Genomic DNA, 18545 nt, shown 5'->3' on the forward strand with positions numbered 1-18545 from the left:
TGCTTGGAATGTCGCTTTGAGTGCTCCAAAGGCTTCAGGGACCTTCAGGAGGCTTCCATAAAGCCTCTGTAGCACTTAAAACGACACTCCGAGCAAACTGAAAGTCCGTTCCCGAACTTCCAGTTTGCCCATAGGGCCGGTCTTTTGCGCTCAGGAGGCTTCAGGGAAGCTCTTGAAGCCTCCGGAGGCCCTCTGGGGGGGGCAGGGGGCTCTTTTTGCCCTCCCCAGGCTCCTTATAAAGCCTCTGGAGCCTGGGGAAGGCGAAAAATGGCTTTAAAAAGGGTAAACTCAGCTGGCCCACTTGCGTATGCTGCCCTGCCCTGACAAATGGCTCCACGTGCCACCTGTGGCGCGTGTGCTATAAGTTCGCCATCCAGGGTCTATAAGGTGATACATTTTAATGAGAACTCTGTTGTGCAAATTGGATTGTCCTGTCATTTTTCTTCCAGTTCAGGATCTTTTACAGTGTGAAAATTATAGTATGGCATGCTAATACATAATGATTACAGTGTGAATGTTCCTTTTGACAGTGAAACCCCCGGAGTGACTTTGAACTGTCACCATTGGTCAATACAACCTTCCTTTCAGGACTGCTGTGTGACTATAAATAAGAGAAGACACGATTGTGCGCCACCTTGAGCACCTAGAGAGAAATCATGGTATAAATGCAATAATAAATGCAGAGAAGATAAATTCATGCTTTAAAATGTGGGTTAGGAGAGAAGAGTTCCCAAACCTGGCAGCTTACTGAATTAGTTCCCCTTGTGAAATGCATTTTTTTTTTATTTAGAGAGAGTTTTATTATCCCAGTTTTATTTAGAGAGAGAGAAAGCGCACATGCAGGTGTGAATAAACATGAGTGTCTATATCATATGTAGATATGGGACAGGAAAAGAAATCTTGGCAAATTTGCATTCTAGAGTAGTAAGAGGAGATATTATGAAACAGCATCTTTAATGTGAAATCAGGCTAGAGAATGTAGCCACCAAACTTACTGAAAGTACCATGTTTCCCCGAAAATAAGATAGGGTCTTATTTTTGGGGAGGTCTTATTATTTTTGAGGTGCAGGAGGAGGTGAGCGTGGTCACCTCATGGGTGCTGCTGTGTTGCAATATTTTCAGGGAGGGCTTATTTATGGGGGTGGGCTTATTTTAGCGCATGCACTCAAAAGCCCAATTGGGCTTATTATCCGGGGAGGTCTTATTTTCGAGGAAACAGGGTGCATTCGTTACGTTCGTGTTTTCGACTTGTCTCTTGCCAGGCAAAACCCACCTTAAATATCCTACATTTCTGTTCTGTTCATTTTAATGAATGCTAACCTTTTCATGATACTCAACAAGGATAATATGTGGGTGGCAGATGGCAGGTATGATAAAGTCCCCCATGAACTTTCAAGTGAAGGAGCAGTCTGTGCTGAGATATTAAAAGCGACTTTCTGACCTAGAAAGCTTAAAAACAAAACCTGTCTTTGTCCAAGGTCGCTGTGGCTATGTTGGTACCTAAAAAAATTAAAAGGCAAAAAAACAGATGGTAACAGGGAACCTTCCCTTCTTGACAAAGTGCATAAGAAGAAAGGATGCTGAGTAGTTAAGGAACTCATTAGAGCTCTTCAACAAAAACATGTCTCAATCCTAGCCATGCTGGCTATGCTTAGGGAAAGCGGGAATCCTGGAGAACTAACATCCAAAGCTCCAAAATAGCATTCATATTACATAGAGAAGTCCCTGCAGGTTTTTTGGCAAGGTTTTTCAGAAGTAATGGGTCCTTCTTCCAGAGGTGGGATTCACTTACCTTCCCTACCAGTTTGCAAATGTGAGCCCGCTCACAGTTTTTACTTTCAATTTAAAATTACAGTATAGTCAAGAAATTTCTTGGTGAAGAATTTTGCAACATCAAGAGTCTACAAGGAAAACCATTTTATTGGGGCAATTTTTCCATCAACCCTAAAAATTAAACTTCAAATTATTAAGTATTTTAGGGAATTACTACAGAGGGAAGACTGGTAACAGTACTGCAATGTCACATTATTGAAATCTCCTGCAATATCTCATAATTCTGGGAAAGAGAATTAATTTCTTGCATCTATGATTTTTATGAAGATGTCCTAAAAATGTCAGCATTTTACTGAAAATTTCATAATGCAAACTCATTCTTTTTAAATTTTAAAAAAATGTGATAACTTCTATGCTACACCTGATGTGACTCCATCACATTGGCAGCATGTAATTGCACCTCCATTCTATTCTCAAAGACCCTACAAAAGAGTCAATTCTTCACTGCTTTTCCAAACCTTAAAAAGGGACAGGCCTATCCCTATTTCCAGGGTAAATTGTTCCAGCGGAACAGAGGCCATGACCAAGAAAGCTCATCTCTGGATTGCCTTGGGTCAACATTCCCTTGGAGGTAGGACCTGTAGCCCCTATCTTATGGGCATTTTAGCCTTAGATCTCATTTCAAATCTTCATTCGGCCTTTGAGAGCCAATGCGATTTAATGGTTGAAGTCCTAGATCACAGCTACGGAGACTAAGATCCAAGTTTACTTTGAGCCTTGGAGATTTGATCAGTCATTTACCTTCAAGTTCACCAGCCTGGAGTTGGTGCCTCTGTGAGCTCCTGAAGAAAAAGTGACATATAAATCAAATAAATACATGCATCCTATGTAAGTGAGATAGCTTTCATTAAGTCATGCCCCTCCAGTTGTAAAATGATAATTTTCCGTATTCCTCTGTATGACTAATAAGAAGACATCAGGCTAGGAAAAGATTTGAAACGAATACTTTCTATTGGGCTTCTTAAAAGGGTGTATTTTGGCAATTAGATGGTAAGTGAACAAAAACTATAGCGGTAACAAAAAAAGGCAATCTAAATTCAGGTAAGGCTCTAAAGCAATGAAGGATGGTAAATGAGTTCAAGATTAACATTCTGGGGAATCAAAATGGACACAAACACCAATTAAGACTATTATCTGTCACTGTTGTTTGGGAAGTGATTTTAGACAAGATTGGTAGCTCAATTTCCAGAATCAAGAAACTTATTTCATTAGGAGCACATCACTAGGATGTGTAGCAGCATTCTTAAGTTAATCAGGTGAAACATTTTGTACCAGAAGAGCTACTTGCAAATTCCACAGTAGTGATACTAGCAAATCAAGCATTAGTAGAGGAAAAGTTTACATTTATTGATGGTACAAGAAACAAACTAATTTTCAATTCAGAAAATTGTGGGTGCATTATCTAAGAGAAATACTACATGGTATTGATCAGTCAGGAGTGCTGATTTACTACCAGCTTATCAGATACTTAGGAGCTTAGAACTTGGCACCACAAGGAAACAACAGCCAATCACCAGCCATCAATACACCAATCAACCAATAGGAAGGCACCATAAATAAGATGTATAAATGTAAAGATAAAGGTTCCCCTCACACATATGGGCTAGTCGTTCCCAACTCTAGGGGTCAGTGCTCATCTCCGTTTCAAAGCCTAAGAGACAGCGCTGTCCGAAGATGCCTCCGTCGTCATGTGGCCAGCATGACTAAATGCAGAAGGTGCACAGAACACTGTTGCCTTCCACCAAAGGTGGCCCCTATTTTTCTACTTGCATTTTTTACATATTTTCGAACTGCTAGGTTGACAGAAGCTGGGACAAGTAACGGGAACTCACTCCATTATGCGGCGCTAGGGATTCGAACTGCCGACCTTTCTGATTGACAAGCTCAGTGTCTTAGCCACTGAGCCATAGCCCAAAGAACACATTCTGGTAGAGAGATATTCCCTGAGGATGGGCTCCAGGACAAGACCAAATGCTCAGAAGAGTAAACATCTCATTTTGACCGACCCTAACTGGATCTTGCATGAATAGAATATAATTAAGAAGTAGGGTTTTTTTTTCTACAGACTAAATTAGGTACATGTTGAATATATCTTTACGTCAAATGTGAAAATAGTATTGGTTAGAGGGAGGTTGATGATAATTACTGAAAATGTGATGGTGGCAAATTTTTCTTCCCTTGCTGTATTTCTCAAAATAGCTCGCCTTTCAAGTTGGCATTTGCTAAGAAAAGATATCTTCTATGGATGTCAATATTAATATTTATCAACTTCACCAGCTCCAAGCAGTGCACTTAAAAATACTTGCTAGAAATACTGGCATGTTAAATGCAAAGATTCATTTGAAGTCCACTTAATTTGGCCTCAAATTCGTAGCCGTGAAATAAATAGTGCAGCTGAACATCTGGCTCACTGTTGTGGAGCAGCATAACAGACTAGATGGGACTTGAACCAGCTACTTATAATACTCCCAAATATATCCACTTAAAAGTATGACTTGACAGTGGCTGAAAAATAAATTTCAGCAGTGTCACGAAGAAACAGAGATTATTACGGGCATTTTTAGTTGATTTATAGAAGAAGGGCTGGATTTATTCTCTAAGAATGTATGCAACTCCACATAACCTCTGATGTATAGAAATGAGTAGCAGTGCTCTTTTTTTTCTAGCAGGCAGAATAGGCATAATAATTTCTACAGATCATTAGATTGCAATAAAAATTCAAAAATGGATAATTCCACACTGACTCTTAAAGCTACACACTGCAGGCGAACCTCCCAAAAATCTTAGGGCTATGGCATTGATAATAACCAATCACTGAAGAACACTACATGAAAATATTTTCTAAAATCTCCAGGAATTGAGCTTGATCTAAAGATTTTTTTCTACTTTTTTCCATTTGCACAGATATACCAAATACATGTAGTGGAATTCAGGTCGGGGTCATAGAACTGGCAGAGACCCAGGCCTGACATGCCCCCGAACCGCTTCCCACACTGCTGCTTGGGTGCCACCATTTTGAATTTTAGTGACTGCGTGTGTGTAGTTCACTGTAAGTTGTTATGCACATGTGCGCAGAACAATTTACATTGAACAGCACACATGCATATGCGCAAAGCGCACACATTATACATGGGTTGTGAACCAGCAGTAACACCGGCAGCAACTCCCCCCCCCCATACAAAGCATACCCTCAAAAACATAAATTACAAAGATGAAAGATATAAACAGATATAATATTTCTTTTTGCATTCCAATGGATCATCTTGAAATACTTGCAGTCCCTTTTGGGACTGAGTGAGGAATAAAAGATAAATCATCTTATTAAACAAGAAGAGGGGTACAGTAAAAGTGGATTCAAAAAACAAAGGGATTTTTTGTGTGTGTCTGCTTTCAATCTCCATTATATCACACACACACACACACACACAGAGTGAGAGAGAGAGAGAGAGAGAGAGAGAGAGAGAGAGAGAGAGAGAGAGAGAGAGAGAGATGACATGACATAGGGTAGTTCACATTTGGAAAATGAAACATTCAACCTCTCTCTTATAATTATCAAAGGTCCATGGCTGTCTGGATCACAGTCTTGACAATAAAAAATATGATTTTTCGTAAGTATTTTGGCTAGCATGCAAATTGCCTCACACGATGGGTAAAGTGCCTTAATTAAAAATCCACAGCCTGAGCCCTTGCAAAACAATATATTTAAAAGTGAAACAGATTAATGCTATAAATCCCTTCAAAGGTTATGAAATTGGCTACATCAGTTTGTTAAATGGGCTAGGAGTGATCAAGGACAAGGGGATAATGAAAGGCAGGAAGTACCAGTGATTTCTCTCTTCCCTCCAGGACAGGAGAGCAAAATGTTGGTTCTATTTTTTTCCCCAGAATTAAAATCTACATAAAATATTCAGCAATTAAGAAATTGTGGCTTAAATTGGACTAATAAATGATCTGAGCAGCAACTCTTGACTGTGCATGAAATGGAAGACATGCTGTGCTCCATATGTGGAGCAAACATATTGTGCTCAGTGAGTCCAGCCACTCCATTCTGGTCTGGCCAGTTTTCAGACAGAGTAAGATCTGCTGCTGTCTGTCCATCCCAAGTCCCATCATTTCAGAATCTGGGGGGAAGAGTGGGAATCTTGACATTCCAAATATACGAAACAGCAAGATTTTATGGCATATATGGCATATTTGAATGGTGGGGGTTTTTTTTCATTCAAAGCACTATACTTTCAGATTCCATCCAAAAGTAGGCTACTCCTGCTCTATATTCTGAAAGAGTACAAAACACTGGGATTTTGCTCCATACATAGATTGCTATGCCTACAACTGTAATATTAACAACTACTTCTTCTTCTTGTGCCATATCCATCATCAAACGTTGATGATCATTTTGGCAATACTATTTTTGTCCAGAGACACATGAAAAAGTGCTGCTGAGTTTTGTCCAAACCATTCTCTTAGGTTTTGAAGCCATTATGTTCTTCTTCTGCCTTGACCTTGTTTGCCTTCAATCTTTCCCTGGAGGTTTAAGTGAAGGATGCCATATTTTTCTGGGTGTTTCATCACATGTCCAAAATATTCTATTTTTCACTTTTGCAATATTAACACTTTGCCAAAATATCTGTTATTTTTTCAAATTTGGACCAGAGGGAGATCATGCTGCCATTTTATTAGTCATGCAGCAACTAAGATGTTTAGGGTCCAAGTGATGCATGGTCATATCTATGGAAGGCTACTACTTGTTTACTAGCTGCTTATTAAAAGTTACTTTATATAGTGGTTGTTTTGCAGAAAGACTGAAAGAGGAAGTTTTATGTATGCTTCCTTATGGTCCTGGAGATCACAGGCTGGGTGCTTCATAGTGATATTCCACCCTGACAGATGTTTTTCAAAATGTACTCCTATATTATGGCCTCTGGTTACAGCAATAAACTTATTTATTTACTTTACTGGTTTGTTAAACTAAGTACATTTGGAAAATTACTGTGGAATCTTACACATGAAAAGGACTCTGATGTAGAATTTGTTAATCTAAACTCAAATTACGTGGTGGCTCAGTGCCTGAGCTTGTTGATCAGAAAGGTCAGCAGTTCAGCAGTTCTAATCCCTAGCACCATGTAACGGAGTGAGCTCCTGTTATTTGTCCCAGCTTCTGCCAACCTAGCAGTTTGAAAGCATGTAAAAATGGAAGTAGAAAAAATAGGGACCACCTTTGGTGGGAAGGTAACAGCATTCCGTGCACCTTTGGCATTTAGTCATGCCGGCCACATGACCATGGAGACATCTTCGAACAGCGCTGGCTCTTCGCCTTTGAAACGGAGATGAGCACCGCCCCCTAGAGTCGGGAACGACTAGCACATATATGGGAGAGGAACCTTTACCTTTAATCTCAAATTCACCTATTATAAGCCATTTCAATGGCAAAACAGTCTTTGTAGCTGGTGCCAAAATAGCTCATTTAAAAAAAAAAAAATAGAAGAATTGGGAGAATTACCAATTCTATAACTGCACCTTCATAGCTTGCTGTAATATTTTCCACAGATACTCTGGAATATTTTCCACAAATATTATCATGTTAAGGGCTATATCAGCTAAAGAAAAGTTGTCCTTGTCTTCCCCCAAGTTGCATCCACAAAGTCAGGAAGACTTACACTTCAAGGTACCCAAGGTCAAAGAGGAACAATATTTCCAGCATTAGACCTTTCTTTATAATTTATATTGTTTTATTAGTTTCCTAGTATGATTTAATTGCTTATTAGCAACCTATGACTGTCACTAAGTGTTGTATCTTATGATTCTTGATGAATGTATTTTATTTTTCTTTATGTACACTGAGAGCGTATGCAAGACAAATTCTTTGTGTGTCCAATCACACTTGGCCAATAAAGAATTCTATTCTATTCTATTCTATTCTATTCTATTCTATGAGCTAGGTCTTCAGATAATATATCCAAAGTAGGATAATTTGATCCTACCATTTGTGCCTTAAGTGAGAGGTCAGGGCTGATTTATTCAATAATCCATATTTAAATTGCTGCAGGAAGAAAGCTGACTCTCTTTGCCACAGACAAAATGAAAACCTGAGTAGCCACTAGAGCCCCACTGTGGTGTTGTGGGGAAATCATCCACTTTGCTCTTTGGCTCAACTTTAGATTAAATTAAAGCTAATTCTGGAGATGCTTTTTGGTTATCGAAAATTGCAGCAATGTCTTGAGATGAACCCATTGCAGTGCTTGTTTACTTGGGTGCAGTTTCTTGATTTAGATAAGATTGTACTGGCAAATTAGAAACCTGAAAAGCTTCCCTTTGCTCTCATTTGTCAAGGGGGGATCAACCCTGTCTTAACGAAAGAAAAACGGATCTATACGAATAGCGGGGCAGTGGAAATGATCACACTTAAAGCAGACCATTTCCTGAGACCCCGTGCATGTCTCATCTGGTGGTGGTGATAACGACTTATCCTATAATTAAAATAATAATTAGGAAGTTGGCATGATGCTTCCAGTACCAATACTAAATATAATTGTTTCCAAAAATACTTTACAGGTGTGGGGGTGTGGGGGTGGGGGTGGGGGTGTGAAAGAGAGAGAGAGACAGAGACAGAGACAGAGATGTAGATATAAATGTAGATATAGATATAGATATAGATATATGTTCTGACCCCCCCCTTCTTCGCTCGTTCAAAGACGACAGTCAGACAGACTTAAAAGGAAATAACTTTATCAGTCCTGGCTGCGAGCCCAAAATAAACATAAATAAAGTCTCTGGCAAGAAGATAACAGAATGCAAAAACAAAGATCTCTTAAGGCAAAACCAGGTGTACAGAAAGAAAGCAAATCACTTCTCCAATGTCTCTTTGAATCAGGGTTACAGAAAGCAAATCACTTATCCAAGTGCCTCTCACAAACAAACCACGACCGATGAACGATGAACCATGAACGAACGCCGAATGTTGACTTCTGCAACCAGGGCGTGGCACCCTCAGTCCTTTTATCTCCTGAAGACCACACTAACGAGCCCCAGCTGCATTGTTATTCCTGCATCCCGACTCAACTCACAGCAAACTTCTGCTGAGTCACAACACTATCCCCCACCGCAGGGCCCTTTCCCCGGGTCTGACAGTCTGGATGCAGTTGGAATGGGTTGTCCATAATATGGCCCGCACTCATTTCCTGTGGTGCCTCTTTCGTGATTCCCCAATACTTGCAGGAACAATCCTCTTGAGCCAAGACTCCCCAGGTATCCGGTGGCCACCACGTATCCTTCCGTCCTTCGCAGCATCAACACCCTGTCCAGGGTCCTTCACCCTCTGCAAGGCTGACTCACCAGCTCCCGTACTGTCGGAGGTTGACACCAGCTCTAACAGCTTCGCCCGAGCCCTAACACCCTGTCCAGGGTCCTCCACCATCTCCATGGCCGACTCACCAGCCCCCGTACTGTCGGAGTCTGGCGGCCGCTCCAACAGCTCTGGCCAAGCCCTAACACCCCGTCCAGGGTCCTCCACCTCCTCCAAGGCCAACCCACATGACCCCTCGCCGTCAGAGTCCAGCGGCAGCTCCACCAACTCCTGCCAAGCCACCACACAATCCCCTCCCGCAGGGCCCTTCCCCCGGTTCCAATGATTGGGGTGCGGCCCAGAAGGGTTGGTGACGGCCTCCATGGAACACAGTCCAAGACACTGGTACCCCACCGGGAACCTAGAAACAAAGTCCAGTGCTGTGGGGACCGGAGTCGACAAAGGCTGGAATTTTGGCGGAGCCCTCCTTGCAGACCTGGCCCATTGACACTGGGCACATGACTCCACGCACCTCCGCACATCATTTCTCAGATGGGGCCACCAAAATTGACGGGACGCCAGGTGCAACGTCCTGAAAAACTCCCAATGTCTCAATGCAGGAGCGCCATGAACCTGTGAGAGCACCCATCGACGGATGTGCCCTGCGGGAACATAGAGCTAGCCTCGATACTTCAAAAGATCCCCTTCCAAAGTCCATGGGGATGCCGGCCCTACTTCTGCCTTTCGTCACTCCACCCAGTCATCACCCCGCTGCGCATCCCATATCAGAGACTGCATGCTCATGGGATGACAAACGGCAGGGCAGGATGCAATGGGTAGAACAGTCCGAGGTGGAAGCAAGTTCGCAGGGTCAGAGTTCTCTACTTTACTAGGCAGGGCATCCGCCCTGGGATTCCACGCCCCCCCGAATGCACGCTACCTTGTGCAAACGGGTATCACGGCCGCACAAACGTGCTGGTTGTCCGACATGATAGTGCATTGCTGAGGGATGGCTGCACTCCGCGCAACCCTTCTGTTTTTCTTGGGGCAACTCCCTGCCAGGTGTCCAAGATCCCCACAGTAGAAGCACAATCCCTCAGCATGTTGTCTGTCCATCTCAGTACGTGACACTCTAGGTCTGACAGCACCCAACTCCATGGGCTCCTCCCAGTCCACTGCAGTCCCTTGCTGAACCGGCATGCTGGTGGTCTCCTGGAATGCATGGTGAGGCCTTCGCCTCTGCAGCCGGGCGTCTATCCATAGGCACAAGTGGACCAATGCGTCGAACGTCGGTGGCCTGTCCACCCTCGCCAGTTCATCCTGCAAGGCCTCAGACAATCCATCCTGGAATGTGTCCATTAGAGCTGGTTCATTCCACGTGGAATCCTGGCTACGCAGCTTGAATTCACTAACATAGTCCTGCAATGAACCACTCCCCTGCTGCAGTGACTTCAGACTTCTAGCTGATGTTTCCCCCTTGATAGGATTTTCAAACATCCGTTTAAAGTACTGACAAAAGCCCTGGAAGTCATCCAACAAAGGGCTCGGCTGAGTTAACAAGGGGGTAGCCCAACAGGCAGCTGTGCCTGAGAGCAAACTGATAATGAATCCCACCTTCGTCCGGTCAGTGGTAAAGTCCTCCACTCTCAAACTCAGGAACAGCTGGCATTGTCCCAGAAACGCAAACATGGCCAGACTCCCATCATATTTATCTGGCATGGCTACTGGGCACTTCCTCCTTGGCTGGGTTTTTTTTTTGCAGCTCTCTGCAGCTGTGTAATTTAGTCCACCAATACCGTTGAGCCATTTGCCTATTTTCAGCAATTAATTGCTCCATAATTAATCAAATGGAGGCTTGTCTGGCAGAAGTCAAACTGTTCTGACCCCCCCTTCTTCGCTCGTTCAAAGACGACAGTCAGACAGACTTAAAAGGAAATAACTTTATCAGTCCTGGCTTCCGCTGGCTGCGAGCCCAAAATAAACATAAAGTCTCTGGCAAGAAGATAACAGAATGCAAAAACAAAGATCTCTTACAGCAAAACCAGGTGTACAGAAAGAAAGCAAATCACTTCTCCAAGTGTCTCTTTGAATCAGGGTTACAGAAAGCAAATCACTTATCCAAATGCCTCTCACAAACAAACCACGACCGATGAACGATGAACCATGAACGAATGACGAACGTTGACTTCTGCAACCAGGGTGTGGCACCCTCAGTCCTTTTATCTCCCGAAGACCACCCTAACGAGCCCCAGCTGCATTGTTATTCCTGCTCCCCGACTCAACTCACAGCAAACGTCTGCTGAGTCACAACAGATATGGATATGGATATGGATATGGATATGGATATGGATATGGATATGGATATGGATATGGATAGATGTAGATGTAGATGTAGATGTAGATGTAGATGTAGATGTAGATGTAGATAGATATAGATATAGATGATATAGATATAGATATAGATATAGATATAGATATAGATATAGATATAGATATAGATATAGATATAGATATAGATATAGATATAGATATAGATATAGATATAGATATAGATATAGATATAGATATAGATATAGATATAGATATAGATATATCAGAAGTTCTCTTGATACAATTAAATTGGGGTGGGAGCTGCATTTTAGTGCTCTGTTTGGTAAGGGGTTACCAACCATACAGTCGGGAACGACTAGCACATATGTGCGAGGGGAACCTTTACTTTTACCTTTACCTTGATAAGGGGAATGGCTGTATGGGAGAAGGTCACAGAAATAAGGCTAGGTTGTTGGCAATATCCTCAAAAGCTAGCCAGATTGACCCTGTGTTTGCCATCATCTAATGATTGAGTGTTTGTGTTGCTGGTCACCATGGCAACTATTTTGTGAGTGTGCCCATATCATGCTCTCTAAATTTCAAATGTACCTATTAGCACATAAATGCTAGCACAATAATTGGGCAAATACATTCTGTGGAGAGATTTCACATATGTTGCCAAAAGCTGAGAAATCAAGCAACATTCCTACAAAGCAGACCCATTACCTGCAATATGGATTCCACATGTGGAAATCACTTGTTCAGGTGAAATGCCATAACTCACAATCTTGATGTAATCTCAAAGTTATTCCCACTCCCTTTGCCTTTTCTACCATAGATTTAGCTGCGGATATTAAAAATAGGGGAATGGCTGCGGATTTAGAAGCAGGAAATCACTACAGATGTTGTAGCTATTCTTGGAATCCACCTCTCCTATTTGGGGGGGGGCTGCAGCTTCCCGAATTCTGAGCCAGAATAATTTATCTCGTGCATGATAAACCTTAATATTATTATTTCCTTTTGGTTTAATGTGCTGCATTTTTCCTCTGTTCAATTATGTTCTATTCTGGGAGACTGCCTGGAGTTTTCTTGGCAAGAATTTTCAGAAATTGTTTTGTGTATTGCCTGCTTCCTAGGGCTGAGAGAGAGTGACTGGCCCAAGATCATCCAATTGATATTGTGCTTAAGGCAGAACTGGAACTTAGAGTCCCCTGGTTTCTACCCTAGTGCTTTAAGCACTACAACAAGAAACTTTCAAGTGTGCTGTTGAAACTTTCAAGTGTGCTGTTGACCCAACTAATTGTAGCTAACTTTAAGAAGCTATAGGTTAGCATCAGAGGTGGGTTCCTGTCCAGTTTGCACCAGTTCAATGGAACCAGTAGTGGAAATAGCACCTGGGTCTCCAAACCGGTAGGGACGGCATGCTTGGCATGCCCCCAAACCGGATCCCCAGTTGCCGCGACATCTTTTTTTGACCTTTTTAAATGTTCTGCGCATGCACAGACCTATTTATAGGCAACCGAACCGGCAGTAATGCCGTCAGAAAGCCACTCCTGGTTAGCATCCTTTGGCGGTGTATACAAAGGCATGGGTCAGATGGAGCCTTGAAGCTCCACAAATATTGGCTATTATTTTACTCCTCAGGAGGCATCTACTGTACAAGCTCTATCAATATGCAGTATGATTTTAGTGCTGATGTTAAAATTATGCCCATCCTAATATTCAGCCTATGAATATGGTTCTATCCTGGAAAATGGATGGGAAATTAGATCCATCCATCCTTTCATTAGCACCCCCATTTCCTTTTCTCATTCAAATTTACACCATTTATTTTATAGAGACACTTGGCTTAGGCCTACTTCAAGCCCATTTTTAATTGCATTATTTTATAAGGTTGGCAAGTTAATTGCTCTACAGTATTAGAGAGGAGGATATTAAACAGTGGGATCCAAGCCCTGAATTTCTGAATTAGGAAATTAAAGAAAATGTATTTAAAAAGACTGCTTATTCTCTGACAAGTGCTGGTTTGTGTTATTGTTTTATTTAAATGTGTGATATCACCACAAAACATCTGCATTGAGATATTGTACTATGTAAATGCATTTAATTAATTCCTTTCTGAAACAAGTAAGTGATAGAAACTTATTTGACTGAAAGTTATTATTTGTTCTATTTAAATTTTTATATTTATGGTATTTAAAGTATTTAGGTCTTTCGAATGTATAGTTTGCCAGTAGTAGTCTTACTCAAACTGTGGAATTTCTTTCCTAAGGAAGCTCCACTGGTCTCCTTTGAAGCTTTCTGCAAATTAGTAATATTTTTACCTTAAGTTTGTTCTCAATCTATTTTCTGCTTCATTGGTTTTACTATTTTAATAGATATTTAACCTCATCACTCTAAGTTGTGTATGCGTTAGAAAGGTGGGCAGACATTCTTCTCTGAAGCGGAGTATCTTTGAACATCTGCATAGTTAGTATCAATCTGGGTTATTTTGAAGTGTCCTTCAAAGATTTGTTACATATCTAAAACCTAAGGGTCTTCTTCAATTAAGCAATAGCAGAAGTGTGATAATGTGATAATGACTCTGACTATAAAATGAAGATTGAAGTAGGCCCACGACTAGTTTAATTATGTCACAGATCTATTTTCCAAATGGCACTCAAGTGAATAAATGACATTGAATATTAAAAAATAGACAGAAGTTTTGCACTTCACCTTAAAAGCTACTTTATAGCCTTAATGTTGAAGACATTAGTGAGGAAAAAACAATAAGGTTTCAAGTTTTAATGTTCCAATTACATTTGGTGAATATTAAATCTGACTCCAGAATTTTGGAGGTATGTGCTAATGTTCTTGAACAATACATGAGGTTCTCATTACCCACATTTTATAGTTGGAAGAAATATGGCTACTAGAAGAGACATGGGAACATTGGCTAAGACCTTGTGTGATCTCCAGATCTCTTCTTTGCAACTCCAGAGCCAACTGTGACCATCTTTGCAAAACAAATGGGAAATATTGCTCCATTATTATGACATGAGGAACACAGAAAAACATCAGAAAATTAAATAATGTATGAGTAAATATATAATAATTTGAAATAAAAAGAATTTCCTTATTAAACTATGTGATGCAGTGTTTTAGATCAGGGGTTTCCAAACTTGGCAATTTTAAGATTGGTGGACTTGCCATTGCTGGCTTAGGAATTCTGAGAGTTGAAGTCCACAAGTCTTAAAATTGCCAAGTTTTAAATGATAAACTATTAGATGACACCCCTGTTTTAGATGATATACTGTTTAAAAAAATAGCAGGAGTTTCAAACTGGGTATTCTGATTAGGCAGCTCTGGCATTATTGATTTATCTTTCTAACTTTCTAACTAATTAATGATTCTAAGGCTGAGCTCCACTCTGATTGAAACCATCAGCACAACTCATTAAAGGCTGTAGTGCAGGGGTGTCAAACTCAAGGCCCCAGGGCCAGATCCAGCCCATGGGATGTTTAGATCTGGCCCACTGGGCTGCCCTGGAAACAGCAAAGGATCAGACTGTGATGCCTCTGCCAGTGAAAATGGAGCTCAGGAGGGCCACACACAGCCCTCCCAAGCCCCATTTTCGGCCATGACAACCTCCTGCAGTCCTTTGCCAGCACAAAAGGAGCTCTGTTTTTGCTGGCAGAGAGCTGCAGGAGGCTGTCACAGCCAAAAACTGGGCATGGGGGGGCATGCGCAATCCACCCGAGCTCCATTTTTACTAGCAGAGGGCTAAAGGAGACTATCACAGCTAAAAACAGAGCTCAGGAGCCCATTTTCACTGGCAGAAGGCCATCATAGGTGCCCCTGACAGGAGTGACATCAAGGTGGCCACACCCACCCTGGCCACGCTCACCCCAGCCCCCAAGGTGAAACACAATCCTGTTGTGGCCCTCAATGAAATCAAGTTTTGACACCCGTGCTGTAGTATAATAGAGTATATATGTTGTTGGAGCAACCACAGGAAGACCCAGTTTCGAATTCATCCTCAAACCTGGGAGCTACTTCAGTTCCTTTAAACCAGTCAAATAGGAGGAAGGAATGCTATACATGCCATCATGAGCTGTTGCATGAAAAGTGGGATATAAATCTAATTCCCTAAGGACCGATAAATGATTCTCATCCATTTACATGGCTTGAGAGGACAAGGCTGCCTGAAATCCAAGGAACTAAGCTGTACAAATTCTTCCCGGTTTTGTTTTGTTCTTAAAATGTTTGGCATTTCTCCTCAGCTGCATCACCCTTCCCAGGGGTTTCGCTTTGGAACTGTGAAAGAAAGCAGCGCTGAAGATTATTTCAAGCAAAGCTTCCCAGATATGCATGAATACATGAAACGGTTCAATGTACCTGCAACTCCTGATGGAGTGGAATACTTGAAGTAAGTCGGTTTCCTGGGTTAGAGATAAATCAACAAAGGGCTGCCAAGGGAGAAGCCCTGGATTCCCTTTGGGCTGACATTCCAGTTTAATGGAGATAGTCTGTCATGCCATAGCTTTCCAGCTATCGCTGAACTGCAGCTTCAAGCAGCCCATGAAGGAATGGCTAATGGAAAGGATGCTGAGAGTTTGGTTCAAAAAAATCTGCAACCCACAAATTTGCCTATCTCGGATTTAGTTGTGCAGGTGCATCACCCTAGTACATATGATTAACATGCCCATAAAGGCCAATGAGAGCAGGAAGGTAGCCAATGAATAGAAAGATGGTCCCTCTATGTTTCTGAGTGCACAGAAACATATTGTAACTTCTCCAAAGACCAGTCAATAACAACTGGAATTCAGAGATGTCCACAGAAGCTGATGCTTTGCTCAAAATGAACACTGGAGCATTGTACCACCACAATTTGTCATTTTTTATTTATTTATAAAAATAAATACATTTATAATAATAAATTTATAATAAATAAATAAATAAAATGGGTGGCATACAAGACAAACAAACAAATAATTAATAAATAAATAAATAAATAAATAAATAAATAAATAAATAAATAAATAAATAAATAAATAAATAAACTTATTAACCGCCCATTTTACCATAGGGTAACCCAAGCAGCTTACTGTTAAATGTACAGTTAAAACATAAAAAAACTAAAATTGGACATGGATAGGGCGGAAACGGAGTGGGGGTGGTGGAATCTGTTATTAATCAACTACCTTCAGAGGTGGTATTCAGCAGGTTCTGACCAGTTCTGGAGAATCTGTAGTGGAAATTTTGAGTAGTTCGGAGAACCAGTAAATACCACCTCTGACTGGCCCCATCCTCATCTATTCTCTGCCTCCCAGCTGATCGGGAGGAAATGGGGATTTTGCAGTAACCTTCCCTTGGATTGGGGAGGGAATGAAGATTTTACAGTATCTTTCCCTTGCCATGCCCACCGAGCCACGCCCACCAAGCCATGCCACACCCATCAAGTCAGGCCACAGAACCAGTAGTAAAAAAAAATTGAATCTCACCACTGACTACGTCCATTGTACCATTCCCCCTCTGGCCCCAATCCGACTGAAAGAGCCATGACTTTAGGCCTTTACAAAAAGATAGGACAATTGGGACCAACCTCACATCCAAAGGCAAGATGTTCCAGGAGCCACAGCAGAGAAGGCCATTATCCTGCGCTAATCATACTGATTGGGCCTGCAGCATGTCTCCTCTGCCAGTACAAGTGGTTCGGGCCAATCCAAGTGGGGTGAGACGGTCTCTCAAGTGACCTGCTCCCTGCTTCTTTAATATGTGTTTGTAATGTCACAACTCACAACAACAAAAAGGATTAGAGGTTCCATTGCAATGGCACAGTGTTTTTTTTAACCATCTACTTATGTTTGATGCCCCCTATGGATGCCTCTCATTACATATGCCAATATTTTTTTTTTAAAAAATGTAATCATGAAAGACAGAACTTTATACTGGAGCTGGTCCTACTAGTGAGGTGGTCACTTCAGCTGGATCTCAGAATGTTCAACAAACTAGAAAGTTCCCAAATGATCCCTTTAGCTGGAAGAACGGGGCTTAGAATAACAAGTTCTGTTTGATATAATAGAGTACAAAGTGCCACAAAAAAGTTTCAATTTCACCTATATATTAATGGGATCAGAGCTGGCAGTGAGTGATCAGGAAAGAGATCTTGGAATTATAGTGGACAATTTCAATCCAGTGTGTGGCTGCTATCCAAAAGGAAAAATCCCTGTTTGGAATGATTAGGAAAAGAACTGCAAATAAAACAGCCAATATAGGAACGGTTTCACACATCAAAAGCCCAGCCAGGGGCTCTGTGTGGGTTGCAAGTAGATGTTAAAACAGAATAAACAAGCAAAGTTGACTGAAAGTCACCTGATCTAAAACCTCAGAGAAGACTTTGCAGTCCATCCCGGATCCTTTGAAGCTCCATAGGTTTTGCAGATCAATTTACTGTTGTTCAAAAATTACCAGATAAGGTTTGATTTTTTTAAAAAAATGCATTAGTTTTTTTAAAAAAATCTAATTGCTGCTTTTAAAATAATGTTTCTAGCAAAAATATATCCATTAGCTTTTAAAAGGCTTATATGTTTCATTTCACCAAGTTTTTTAAAAAAAGATACCGTAAATTGGTTGACAGACTATGACACCAGCATCAGATTACATATGTTTTATTGGCTCATAGATGAATTTTTGCTTTGATTTTTATTGGGATTAAGGAAAATAGATCTAGAATTTCCATCTGGAAACACCAAGCCTTGTAGAAATGGATAAAACTTAATCACTGCTTGTTTGTTGTACTTTGTTGACTATTTTCCTTTTCAGGCAGGATCCAGAGAAATTAGATGCCTTCATCATGGACAAAGCCCTTCTAGATTATGAAGTATCCATTGATGCAGACTGTAAACTTTTGACAGTGGGAAAACCATTTGCAATTGAAGGTAAGAAACAACTTTCTGAAACTGTGTTTTATATGACCATTTTATTTGTTGTTTTCTACATATCCTTTATAGCAGTGGGGAGATGCCCAAGCACTGAAAACCTTGGAAGGAGTCCAAATTGTAGTTGTTAGTGTCACAGAATGTCAAAGAATAAAAATCCCAGGGAATAATTATATAAATTGCATTTAATTAATACTATA

General features: G+C 41.1%; 1 protein-coding gene across 1 annotated transcript in view; it reads left to right on the forward strand.

Annotated features, from left to right (window-relative positions):
• Positions 1-18545, forward strand: part of GRIN3A (glutamate ionotropic receptor NMDA type subunit 3A) — a 144023-nt gene that overhangs the window by 98816 nt on the left and 26662 nt on the right. Inside the window, exons 4-5 of the mRNA XM_032213814.1 lie at positions 15688-15833; positions 18230-18345. Coding sequence (XP_032069705.1) covers positions 15688-15833; positions 18230-18345 — 262 coding nt within the window. The remainder of the gene's footprint in view (positions 1-15687; positions 15834-18229; positions 18346-18545) is intronic.

This window comes from Thamnophis elegans, chromosome 3 (genome assembly GCF_009769535.1).
Source record: "Thamnophis elegans isolate rThaEle1 chromosome 3, rThaEle1.pri, whole genome shotgun sequence".
Taxonomy (NCBI): Eukaryota; Metazoa; Chordata; class Lepidosauria; order Squamata; family Colubridae; genus Thamnophis; species Thamnophis elegans.